The sequence below is a fragment of the Polypterus senegalus genome, chromosome 4, assembly GCF_016835505.1.
Source record: "Polypterus senegalus isolate Bchr_013 chromosome 4, ASM1683550v1, whole genome shotgun sequence".
NCBI classification, from domain to species: Eukaryota; Metazoa; Chordata; class Cladistia; order Polypteriformes; family Polypteridae; genus Polypterus; species Polypterus senegalus.
In genome coordinates this window covers 79,951,768-79,966,000 of record NC_053157.1, presented here as the reverse complement: position 1 = coordinate 79,966,000, position 14,233 = coordinate 79,951,768, and the positions used below count along the sequence as shown (strand labels likewise).

Genomic DNA, 14,233 nt, shown 5'->3' with positions numbered 1-14,233 from the left:
GTTGATGCTGCTGTCTGATTCAGTAAAAAGAGGGATAATTACCAAGACATTTGCTTTAATTTTCTTTTTTATTGGAATATCCATACCAGGACTGGGACTTTTCAAAAATATTGTGCCAAATGAGGCATGGGCATTTCAATAACAGGGGAAAAACAATCCTTTGCTGAATTAGTAGATAAAAATCTTGAAGCAAAGGTGATATAAAATATCGCAGACTTAGGAAAGGAATGCGCTTGAAATGCCGCTTTGAATTGATAGCAACAGAGCAAAAGGTCAAAGCTTACAATAAAGCGAACAGAAGTGCCTTTATTTTCACGACCTCATCTTAAAGCTGTGTATTTGTGATGAATATATTCATCTACTTCAATACAACAGCTCTTGACCTGCTCTTGTAAAGAATATTAATTAGTGGCTGCTTTTACAGTACTTTCATTTTTTATATGGTTTAAAGCAGATCAGGTCTAAAAACTATTTCATTAGTTAATGTTACAGATTATAAAACTGCTTTTTTTAAGGGAAGCAGTTATGCAATGTAAAATCTAACATATTTCATCATAATAATTTCCTTTAAAAAATCTTGAATGTCAATGAAAGTAAAGAGAAAAAGATTTTTAGTTGTTGTGTTGATCCATCTAGACTTATTCCATGATCACAGGGTGATAGGACCAATATCTTTAGGCGGATGGTAGACAGCAGCTTGGAATGGATTACCAGTCCATCCCAGAGCACACATACACAAGCAGAATGGCTGCTAGAAGAATAATAAACCTGTACAAAGGCAGTGAGTAGGCAACGGTTCAAATTCAGGTGTCTGGAGTAGTCAGGCGGCAGTTTTACTTAAAGGATAAACTGGGTCATTGTCAAGTTGTTTCACAATTATGGTATTTATTAATTTGCCACATGAAGTTGTGTTCTAAAATGACACATTGAAAAAAATATCTAGCCTGTTCTTGTGTTTTAAAATGGAGGTGAAGATGCTGGTGTCCAAATTTGAAAACAAAAGAATTTACTAAATACGTCCACTTTCAAGCATTATGAAGTATTTTCCATGACTTGAGAGTGAGGACATGTAGCAAATAGCAAAAAAAAAAAATAGGAAGAGAAAAAAAACAATAATTTTTTTTTGTTGGATTTAAAAAAAAAATTCAACTTTCTGATCGTCTACTTCCATAGCAGGCTTTCATGGATGAGCTTCACTTCCAAATCTCATCACCAAGCGCTGCCATTGACGTTATGGTGATACCCAAATGTGAATTGCTGTCTCAGTTCTGTAGTCAACCGGACAATAATGTCACACTTACAAGCACTCACACTTTTACTAAATGTGATAAAAAAACAATTAAAAGTTGATTTAAAATGGCTATGAATCACAATTCAGAATTACCTCATTATATTACGAGCTAAACAGTAAAAATCCACTGAAGACTTAATCACGTTTAATCATTCAAAAAAAAGTCCCCAGTTCTTTTATTACCACATCCCTACAAGTGGGGCACAGCATGCACTATAAAATTCAATACCGGTCTGTGGCACTTCTGGCTGTTTTCGTTGTGGTTTGGTCACATCACATAATGTACCTTTTTCATTTATTTAGGTCTTTTTAAAGATTGTGCATGCAACACGTCACAAGAAGTACATAACGCTTACTGTTTATTGGTACTGTGGACGTAATATCAATATGCAGGTGGCCTTGGCTCATGCAAAAAGCTAAGGCTTTTGTAAAAAAATGTAATGCAAATTAATCAGATTTGTTGTTACGTGTATAATCTACAATAGAACTAATATAGGCAAAATGCATCACACTGGCATTTGGCATTAATCTCCATCAGTATGCAATGAGAAATAATAATAGAGAATGTAAATGGAGAAAAGCAGGAGCAAAATCATCATACATATGATTTGAGTGCAAATTTGTCATTATGTGATTCAGTATAGTATGCGTGCCAGTATTGCCTATAAAAATATATATATATTGTGATATGTGAGGCCCTGTCTTGAACCCCAAAACACCCGGCTGAAGTTGGAGAATTAGTGATGAATGAGTCAGTGAGGGCTTTGCCTTTTATTAGAATAGATTTTGTTTGGATCTTTTTATTATTTCTTTGTAGAGGAATGGATTACGTTGTTCATTTTATCCTCTGTGTCATTTTAAACAATGTTAATATCTATTAACGTTACACTGTTTTTTACATTTATGCAATGTTGTCTAGTTGTCAATCTGTCGCACCTAAGATGTTTACATGCAGGTTTATCCCTTGGTGGATAAATTAACATATTCTAGTCATTCAAAAAAAACAAGTACAGAGGTTGATTTTGGTTTTTGACTTTGCTTTTATTTTCAAAACAAATTCTTTCTTTGATTCTCTCCCCAGATTTGTGCTCGGCTTATTTTTGTCTTTGTAGTTTCAACCCTTGCCTATCTGACTATGTTTTGGGGTTCTTGACTTTCATCTCCCAGGTCTCTTTTTGCTCTCACAATAAATGTTGTATACCTGAGTGTGCACATAACATCATCATCTACTGTAGTTGCCTGGTAACTGGAATTACTTGGTCTTCATCTAACTTCTTTTGGGTTGCAACTCTGTATCTGTTTGTCTTAATTGCTTTAATATCTAGGAACATTAACTTCTTGTTACAATTCTCAAAACTGGCTTGGTTAATCTTTCATTTGAAGTGTCTCAAATCTTTATACTTCATGTTCTTCCTGTTTGATCTCTTTGACCTGTTTTGACCCTTTTTATAATGTTTTCCTAAATCCAGTCTTAGACCTAACTGCATTCTAAATTGCCACATCCTTGCATGGTTTATTTCATAACAGTATATCCTCAGTTTGTTTCCAACAATTTCTCTGAACCCTCTTATAGACTATTCTACTCTTTCAATTCATTGTTTCAACAATGCTGCCAGTGGACCTTGTCAGCCACAGAGTGCTGTGACAGCTCTCAAGGCAAATTACAAGAATATAGTAGATTACACTAAATACAGAACTATCACATATGAGGTGTGGAATGAGACAGACAGACGGACAACGTTTGGTCACCCAACACACACATTTATTACTAATACTATTTACAAGTTCGGTTCACAACCCAGTGCCTCCAGCACCAATCCCCCTAAGTCCAGGCCTCTCTCTCCAGTGCCTCCCTTCTTCAGGCCGCCTCCACTCCTCTCCAGCATGACTCTTGTCCACTTCTGCCCGACTCCAGTCATCATATAGAGGGAGGCGGCCCCTTTTATACATGCCCGGATGGGCTCCAGGTGCTTCCCGCCATTCCTCCGCCGACACTCCCCTGTGTGGCGGAAGTGCCGGCTGCGCACCTGGAAGCACTCCAGGTGTCCCTGTTCTTTTTCCCCCTAGCACTTCTGGGTGTGGCAGAAGCGCTGAGGTCCAGGGCGCCCCCTGGCAGTAACCACGGGCCCCTATAGGGTTGAGCTTCCAAGTCCTGCACCCGTGGTCCCCAACGCAAACCAGGGCGGTCACCCCCTTGTGGACTGGAGGAGGCGTAAGCCCTCCTCCGGTCCTCTCAGGCGTCCCGGCTGGGTACCACCCCCAGCCGCATGCCACAGAGGATACATATTGCTTTCAAATAAATCAAAAACAAAGTAGAAACTAATTAACATAAATGAAAAACAACAATATCTGTTAATCAGCTAATTGCAGAACCACATCTAGATTATAGGAAAGAGGTCAGACACAAGCTAGACACAGACTGCGTCCTGGAGACCTCAGCCAACGAGATGCCTCCCTGCTACTGGCCATTCTACAGCTGAGTCAGTGCTGGGTTGGCCAGTCTGATGAAGGGACCCTTGATGAAAGCCACGAGCCATATGTTCCTGGGGGATTTAGTTTATCTTGCCTCAAATGATTGTTCAGACAATGAAAATTCAGGTAGTGATAGTAATGAAGATTTAAACTCAAGTTGAGCTTTATGGAGTTCCAGTGAGTGGTGTCCTCACTCGTAGATAGCAGCTTCAGAGAAAATGTCAGGCAGAAATATTTTTTGTTGTAAGCAGCATAATTGCTATGTGTTTTTACATAAAAAACTTTATTTTTATTAATCACATAACATTATTATAAGGGCCTGACAAAAAGAATGTGTTACCATGGAGACAGAATGAACACTGACAGCATTTAACCAAACATCTTCATCAGCTCACATGTAAAACTGAAAGCTCTCAAAAAGCTTAGAGCAGCTTTAGCACTTGCTATTTTCAAATACAATTTTAAATAACAAGATAAATAAACAGCAATTAGGAAGAAAGCAATATTTAAGTGAGAAAAGAACTTAAAAAAACATTTTCACTAGGAATCTTTGACATGACAGCTTCTTTCTCCATCCTACCATGTAAACCTGCAGTCTTAAAAAAGGAGCTAAATGGTAAAGGGTAAAATAAAAAATAAAATTTAATCTAGGAAATGAATGGATGGATTATAACCAGCACAAAATCAAAATGGATTATAAAAAGGGGCTTTTTTTAAATTTAATTTTCTATAACTGACTTTATTCAGTTATGTCAATCACTACCTCTATTCAGGACGTTTAAGTTTTGTTTTCTTCATAAAAGTAAAGTACACAACATAAAGAAATAGATGTATACCTGCAGAAAGCCTTTCTCATTTTCAAATCATGGAACCCTTGTTTGTCTTTTCTTTCTATGAGATTTCTTGATCTTCAGTTCAGCTAAAATGTTTTGCTTTCTTTTGGTTTGGTCATATTTTGGACTTTTGTTCCTTAGCTTGAGTTTGTAAAAGTACAATAAAATTTGTTGTCTCCTACCTCATTTAAGTCATGGAGCTTAGAAATATGTATTTACTCATTATTCTAGTGATTTTTCTTCTACGAATTCTCACTTTTTTTTCTTAAACTCATCCCACTGAATGATTAAGGAAATGCCCTCAATTAAAAATAAAGAAATTGCATCTAACATTTAAGGCTAATTTACACTAGGCAAGGAAGAGGTTGGCCAAGTGGTGATATCAGTTGAGTGTGCTGCTGTGTTCGTTTATAACAGGGACTGTTACTCTGCAAAGGTGTTTTCTGTCATAAAACAATATTGAAAGATATTAAAATATCAATTTACACCCCCTAACAAGCTTCCATCTTTTCAGTCTTAAAAATTCAATGTTGAAAAAACACTGCTTCATCTTGTAAGTGATAGAAACACTGGGCTTTTTTTTAATGTATTCATTTCAATAATGCTTTTCTGAAATATAATCCTGACACATACAAATACATGCACAGTAAATAGGATTTTATTGCATTTTAGGTAATGTCACAAATGAGTATTTTGGAGGAAAAACCACAAATTACAATAAGCTCAAGCGATAGATATAATAATGATATTAACACAGGCCAACAAGGTTTATAATGAGTCAATATGCCACAAAGTGGAACTGTCCCCTGTAATGTTCAGTATTGACTCTTTAGATGCTTACATTTATTTAAGGTTAATGAATTTTCACTTTGATTTTGGCTCAGGATTACTAAAATGGAGATGTACTGTATAATGAACTGCGCACATGAACTCAGTTAATCTCCCTGAGTATTCTCCTGGTGACTATTAAAAACGCAAGAACTTTACAAACTCCACAATTCATAAAACGTTTTGTCCCCCTTTAAGGTTTTCAGTCTCTTCCAGCTCATTTAAAGCTGCTGATGGTTAAATAAAATGTAGTCTCCAAGAAGACAAAAATGGAGAACGGCATTAATTACTGATAAAAGAGTACAGCTCATCATCATTTGTCAAGGCAGCATTGAAAATGAATGATTTTCAGTGTGTTACTGCAGTCCACGTATTGAATGAGATTTGCACTCATATAAATAGCTTGCTCATATACACTCACCTAAAGGATTATTAGGAACACCTGTTCAATTTCTCATTAATGCAATTATCTAATCAACCAATCACATGGCAGTTGCTTCAATGCATTTAGGGGTGTGGTCCTGGTCAAGACAATCTCCTGAACTGCAAACTGAATGTCAGAATAGGAAAGAAAGGTGATTTAAGCAATTTTGAGCGTGACATGGTTGTTGGTGCCAGACGGGCCGGTCTGAGTATTTCACAATCTGCTCAGTTACTGGGATTTTCACGCACAACCATTTCTAGGGTTTACAAAGAATGGTGTGAAAAGGGAAAAACATCCAGTATGCGGCAGTCCTGTGGGCGAAAATGCCTTGTTAATGCTAGAGGTCAGAGGAGAATGGGCCGACTGATTCAAGCTGATAGAAGAGCAACTTTGACTGAAATAACCACTCGTTACAACCGAGGTATGCAGCAAAGCATTTGTGAAGCCACAACACGCACAACCTTGAGGCGGATGGGCTACAACAGCAGAAGACCCCACCGGGTACCACTCATCTCCACTACAAAAAGAAAAAGAGGCTACAATTTGCACGAGCTCACCAAAATTGGACAGTTGAAGACTGGAAAAATGTTGTCTGGTCTGATGAGTCTCGATTTTTGTTGAGACATTCAAATGGTAGAGTCAGAATTTGGCGTAAACAGAATGAGAACATGGATCCATCATGCCTTGTTGCCACTGTGCAGACTGGTGGTGGTGTAATGGTGTGGGGGATGTTTTCTTGGCACACTTTAGGCCCCTTAGTGCCAATTGGGCATCGTTTAAATGCCACAGGCTTCCTGAGCATTGTTTCTGACCATGTCCATCCCTTCATGACCACCATCTACCCATCCTCTGATGGCTACTTCCAGCAGGATAATGCACCATGTCACAAAGCTCGAATCATTTCAAATTGGTTTCTTGAACATGACAATGAGTTCACTGTACTAAAATGGCCCCCACAGTCACCAGATCTCAACCCAATAGAGCATCTTTGGGATGTGGTGGAACGGGAGCTTCGTGCCCTGGATGTGCATCCTACAAATCTCCATCAACTGCAAGATGCTATCCTATCAATATGGGCCAACATTTCTTAAGAATGCTTTCAGCACCTTGTTGAATCAATGCCACGTAGAATTAAGGCAGTTCTGAAGGCGAAAGGGGGTCAAACACTGTATTAGTATGGTGTTCCTAATAATCCTTTAGGTGAGTGTATGTTTCTATTTTTGAGTATTATTATTAAAATCATCATGTTTGCTTTTGGGTGGCGCAGTGGGTAGCGCTGCTGCATCGCAGTTAGGAGACCCGGGTTCCCTTCCCGGTTCTCCCCGTGTCTGGGTGGGTTTCCTCCGGGCGCTCCGGTTTCCTCCCACAGTCCAAAGACATGCAGGTTAGGTGGATTGGTGATTCTAAATTGGCCCTGGTGTGTTTGTGTGTGTCCTGTGGTGGGTTGGCACCCTGCCTAGGATTGGTTCCTGCCCTGTGTTGGCTGGGATTGGCTCCGGCGGATCTCCGTGGCCCTGTGTTCGGATTCAGTTGGTTGGAAGATGGATGGATGTTTGCTTTTTCTTTTTGTTATGCTTTGCTTGCCTTTTTTTTCTTCTTATGTTGCATAAATATATGAGAAAGCAATGCATAAGCACTCCTGGGAGAAAGACAGAGAAACTGACATCTAAGAAAGGATAGGCAAAACTAATGTTAGATATTGGTTGGTTTATCTAATCAAAATAATATAATCCTAATGTTACAAAAAGTGTTACCACACCCTGGTATGTTGAAATCCCACAACTGCTGGACCCTAAACAAGTTGGAGTGCCACATCTGCCAAGCCCTGGGACTTTGGAATTGCAGCTCCCCATAACCTTCAACACTCTAAACTTCTGTACACTCCTACAGCATCTGGAGAAGATAACAGCCAGAGCATCAAGTGCACCTCAGCAAACTGCTGTGTTGATCTCTGTTGACTTTTATCTTAGGTCTCCCAACAGAGCCTGTTTGTGGATTTGCATGCTGAAATATTCTTTAAGACAAGTTTAGTATAAAAAGTATCTGTGCCATGTTTGATTTGTGTTGTTGATGTGGTTATTTTGTCACTGTTGTGGCTTTCAGGCAGAACTGTGAGTGGAAGACTTTTCCATGGTGTGATTCCCAGCATTGATCCTTATGTCAGACGCAACACATTCTGAAAACTGTTTGTCCTATTAAGGGTCAAGGAGAGCCAGAGCCTGTCCCAGCAGCACTGGGTGCAAGACCAAAATCAGTCCTAGATATGGAGTCACACCACTGCAGGACCCACCAGTCCATCACATGGCCCTGGCTTAAGACAACCTTTCTGATTTTCTTAAAGAATGCCCTGGGTGTGTATCTAACATAGAAATGGAAAAGTAGTTAAATATGAGAGCTACATAGACATGTTAATCTGCTAACTGTAGATCTATACTAATAAAAGGCAAAGCCCTCACTCACTCACTCACTCACTCACTCACTCACTCACTCACTGACTCATCACTAATTCTCCAACTTCCCGTGTAGGTAGAAGGCTGAAATTTGGCAGGTTAATTCCTTACAGCTTCCTTACAAAAGTTGGGCAGGTTTTATATCGAAATTCTACGCGTAATGGTCATAACTGGAAGCAGTTTTTCTCCATTTACTGTAATGGAGATGAGCTTCAACGCCGTGAGGGCGGAGTTTCGTGTGACATCATCACGCCTCCCACGTAATCACGCAGTACATAGAAAACCAGGAAGACCTCAAAAATGCGCTGAAGAAAACATGCATTATATAATTGAGAAGGCAGCGAAACAATAAGAAGTGAGCGAGTGACATATACAACCATATTCATGAGTTCTGCTACTTCACAAAACAAAGCACGATGTAAACCTACACTTTAAATTAAGTTCATAGACAGGCTGCCGCTGGCGTTTGTAATTTAGTGCCTGCCCATATAAGGCCGTCCGTCAGCGGCAATCCAATAGCAAACTGCCACGGATAAATATTCACGGGTGAAGGACTGTGCTAATGGAGAGGAAGATGAGATGGTCAGGGTGGTGTTTGACACAAACTCAGCGAAACTGCGAGAGAAAGTTTTAAGTGCCAGGACTAAGGTAACATTAAATACAGCCATGGACATAGCACGAGATGGCACCAGCACAGCTGGGAACCTTCGATGCATGTACACCGAGCGGCTCACGTGAACTGACGCAGTGCACAGATAAAAGGCAACAGTTCCAAAGAGCGCTGAACAAAAACCGAATTACACAATTGAAAAGGCAGCAAAAATATGAAGCGTCTGATAAGCATATTCATAAATCCAGCTACTGCGGAAACAAAAAACACGGTGGAAAAAGTCAATGTCCCGCTAAAGGAAGACAGTGTAAAAAACGTGCATGCAGTGTGTCAGGTCTCAGATAAAGAAGAAGACGAGCTGTTTATTGATGCAGTAAGAAACGAATCGATGAATGAAACCTGTCATCTTTACAACGATTGACAAACACGGAATGTAACTTGAACACAACACATCCTACAAATACGAACCTGATTGAAAGAAATAATGATAATCAAATCCTTGATGACAGCAACACTCAGTAACACTCACAAAACAAATACTGTATATTGACAGTCATGTTACGTTATTTTTAAAATGTTCCCTTTTCTTTTTCTAGCTTTTTTAACACACTACTTCTCTGCTGCGATACGCGGGTATATATATATATGTATATATATATTCCGATCTACATACTCGAATAATGGACACTTTATTCGCCATCAATGATTGTTTTGGTAAAGCCATACTCAGTGTATTCATTAGATGAACGGTAAAAAAGTAAGAGCGAGGGAGGATGACTTATTGAGGCATGCAGGCTGTAGTCGCGTCAACTCTATCTGAATTGCGCGATCACATTTGAAAAAATATATCTTTTCAAGTTCTATTTAGTCCATATGTGTAAAACTCAAGGGCCACAGGCCACATCCGGCCCGGCGTGTAATTATATCCGGCCCGAGATCATTTTATATACTGTATTATTGTTATTAATGGCCCGGGTATATGAAGCGCTGGTAACACAATAAACTACAGATCCCATAATGCAGCGCTTCACCTGCCTTGCTTAAGCGTTAATCAAGTCTACCTTATGATGCTGCAAGTTATTGCGAAGCTAGAGTTATTGCGCACTGAGTTTGCACGGCGCTTTGGTGACTTTGAAGAACAAAAAAAGTCCGTCTACATGCGGCTCGAACCTTGTGCATGTTTGGTAGCACATATCTGTGTGAGAAGCTCTTCTCAGTCATGAAGACTAACAAAACAGCACACAGGAGTCGCCTCACTGATGAGCACCTGCAGTCCATCCTGAGAATCTCCACAACACAGAACCTCACACCAAACAGAAACGAACTTGTGGCCAAAAAAAGATGCCAGGCGTCCAGCTCTAAAATGACATATGAGCAAAGACAACTGAATGATTTGATTTGTTATTGCACGTAAGAGCGGGATACGAAATAGCTGTGTGTGTATATATGTAGATATGTATGTATATGTATATATATGTTTATATAGTTGTGTGTGTATGCATGTATGTGTGTGTATATATGTAGATATATATATGTATGTATATATGTGTATATGTATAGATATGTATATATATATATATATGTTTATGTGTGTGTGTAAATATATACATATATATATATATATATATATATGAGACAACAACACTCATCACTCACAACAGTGACAAAACAATTACATTGACAATCAGGTTACGTTATTTTCAAAATGATTCCTTTTCTTTTTCATTGCTACCCGCTGCGAAGCGCGGGTATTTTGCTAGTATTCCATATAAGTACAATAATAATTTTCATTCTAAGTTCTCAAAACATTATGACAAATTCAATTTTATATGATATGATTATCTAGCATAGTCAAAAATCTGAACATACCTCTTTAGATGGATTCATCGGCTTTGTGAAAATTGTTTTCCAGTATGCCCAGGCAAACATGATGAAGAAAACATGATAAGCTAGCAGGCAAACAACTGTAACAGATAACAGATCAACCAATTAATTTCCATGTACCCTTAGGATGACACCAATGAAGTTTAATGATCTAATTTAAATAAAGATACACAAGGATTCATTATTATATAACAAAACATTTACTTCACTTGCCTAAAAAGTCACATTAGTGCTAAACATTTATTAAATATGTTAAAATGTGAAATATTAATTTATGTTGGAGAAACTGAACATTTTATTATACAAAAAGAAATATCATTTAAAAATATGAATCTGAAATTCTGAAACGTTTATAAATATTCTATATGACTTAATCAATAAATATTATGTCAAAATATAACAGTAAAAAAGTAAATTTCAGAGATATTAGGTCATAGAAACATGGCTCATTTGAAACACTTAAGTTTAAAAAAAGTAATATATATATATTTTATGAAATAGTCCACTGACTGAATGGCATGAAAATTGGTTGGAACTTTATGCCATTCAAGTGAACAGAGCTACAAAGCTACAAAGACCTCTTTTCACTGTGTTGAATCATATCACATCTGCACTGTTTCGTGGATTTACAAGTCCCAAAGTACAAAAATCCCAATAATTCCAAAGAACGTTGTCCCAAACACTTCCAAAAATGCCAACTTGTCCATCAAACCCGGCTAGTAACAATCATAAAAATAAAAAGGTTTTATTTACACATAAATGCTCTGTGAAGCAGAGAAGCTCTGTTGAGCTCAAAAACAATAAAGGTTTTACGTAGACAATAATCCCAAAAATCACAAACCCAATGCAAGATCACAACACAGGCCAGATGGTCAAAAATCCAGAGATATCAAAAAGCACAGAAGAAACATAAACTCACCAAAATGCCCAAGTACATTCAGAATGAACCACCAGGAACTGTGGAAAAGCCACCAGGTTTATTGGGGAGAAGGGAGGTTCCTGGTGGTGATTGGCAGGTGGACCTGATTGATGGGGGACCACCCACAAAACACATGAAACATAACACAGACAGCTTATAGCCAAGATCAAAAACAAAGAATAATGCACATAATCACAAAAGCAACATTAACGTACTGAAATAAAAGGCATCAAAATTAATAAAAATTGCATGAAACAAGTATTTTCAGGGGAGGAACCCTGGCTGAAACATGACGCGCTGACAGGACTGTCCCTGTATTCCCCTGATTTTGAGCACATGCTGCCCTAGTGAGGGTGAACATTACTAATTTATAAAATATAATTAAATTATATGTATGTTTCTTGTGGCATTATTCCAAATGATTGTGATTACTTTATGACTACGATAGGGTGCCAGCCTATCAACATCGCAAAGCATAGTAGAAATACTACCTGAAACTCCCTACTTTCTTATAACGATGAAGATTTCTTTAAATGATGAATTTAATATTATGACATTTTTAAAGCTATGTTTGACTGATTTGATTGAGCCCGCATCATGCCTGATGGATTTACATTTGGATTAGAGATTATACCTGGACAGCTGAAGGCAGGAATGAATGCTATCCTAAAACATGTGCTGCCCATAAGACTCTCGGCTGGTCTTTCCACTAAAAGAGGACCCTCATTGTGCATACTGCACTGAAACCTGTTATGGTACTCATGCTACAATCCGTGCTGGGCCCTGAACGTTAGGTTCTAAACATTGTCACACATGTGACAATGGGAGGCAGCTAAACGGCTCGAATGAGGGTAATTCCATTATGGACCAGAGAAGGGCGGAGGTCATTAACCCTTTCTTTTTTTCCCTGCAGACCAGTCACGGGAAATCCCACCTAGCCCCGACGACATCACTTCCGGTTCTGGAGCCAACTATGTCACTTCTGGCTCCGGCCCTGACGACATCACTTCTGGTTCCAGCCATGATGACCTCATTTCCTCTGCCTAACTTTAGAGCTGCCATTTTGTCACCTACACATCAGTTCAATCTTGAATTCAATTGAAATTTGCTTTTCTTTGCCTGACCAGCAGCGAACCACAATATACGGGGTGGCTACCCCAAAGCTTTTTTGGCCCTCTCGTCCTTTTTGTTCTAACAACATGTAACATTAATTACACTTCTAAAGGAGAGTAAACTTTCTCATGTATTGTGCTGTGGCTCCCTAAAATGGATCAGGCAGAAAATAAATGGATAAGTTAAGTTTAGTATTTAGTATAAAATATAAAAACTACATACATCTGAAATATAATTTAATTTCTAAGTAGATTCAAATCAGTTGAAATGAACTGTATTCCTCATGAGACTTACTTCCTTTAATTCCTTAATGCAAAAAGCCAGAAGCTATTATTGTAAGTGTATTAACAGAGGCCTGCCCCACCAGATTATCAGTGTATCCCAGCTCTGGATACCCTTCATAGCTGATCTATTTATAGCAGAAGTAATGTCTACGATTTCTGCACTATCTTTTAATTAAAATTAATCCAAGAGAAGGGCATTTTTTGAAATAAAATAAACTGAATGTCTGAATGGTTGAAATAATGCTAGGCTTTCTATTGAAAATTTATCATTTTTTCAATTGCTTTAGTTGTGATAAAGTTACATTTTGTAACTGTGACATATCGGAAAGTGAGGCTGTAACTGTGTTACAAATTGTGTTGGAGTATAATCTATTGCTTTATGAAGCAGGATCATTTTTACTTTTTAAAAGACAATGACCTGTCTTCCAACTTTGCATTTTCTTTCAACATGTAAAGAAATACAACAATATGTTAGGCTCGCGTCTGGAGTACACGCATTTTTAAAAGAAGAAAATGGTGCAAAAATTAATGATTTTTATATCAAGAAAGTGCTTCAAATTTTCCTTTCTAGTGATGCAGTACCATTATTCAGCTGTTGACATTTGGACTACAAATTTTTTCACTCGTCAGCTCACATCCAGCTCCACTTTATCCAGTTACAGAATAACTAAGGGGGGCCAGAACCAAACATAGACGAGAAGTCCCATCCTAACAGGGTACATTTGTACACACATTCACTCAGGCCAGGGCAATTTTAAGTTGTCAGTCATGATGTGTTTTGAATATGAGAGTAAAAATGAGTTAGCCAGTAAAAAAACGGCTTAAATATGAAGAGCAAATGCAATCACCACACAGACGGTCACCCGACTGTCATTCAAATCCAACACAGTCTTGTGCATATGTTAGTCAAAGACTGTTTGAAGTGGGAATGAGGGCTGAAGAGTTTAGGAAAGGACAGATTTAAAAGACAGTAACAATTGCAAAAATATTTAGAATATTACTAGCATCTGAACTTAAAACTTCTGATAAGGAGCAGTGGAAAAGTTGAATTACACCTCATATTACCTTCTACTGAATAAAGTACATTTTATATTATATAAAGACAGTAACATAGAACAATTCAAT

The 14,233-nt window shown here is 38.2% G+C and overlaps 1 protein-coding gene across 1 annotated transcript in view; it reads right to left on the bottom strand.

The window, feature by feature from the left end:
* Positions 1-14,233, bottom strand: part of zdhhc2 (zinc finger DHHC-type palmitoyltransferase 2) — a 249,563-nt gene that overhangs the window by 123,963 nt on the left and 111,367 nt on the right. Inside the window, exon 3 of the mRNA XM_039750921.1 lies at positions 10,778-10,872. Within this exon, the coding sequence (XP_039606855.1) occupies positions 10,778-10,872 (95 nt within the window). The remainder of the gene's footprint in view (positions 1-10,777; positions 10,873-14,233) is intronic.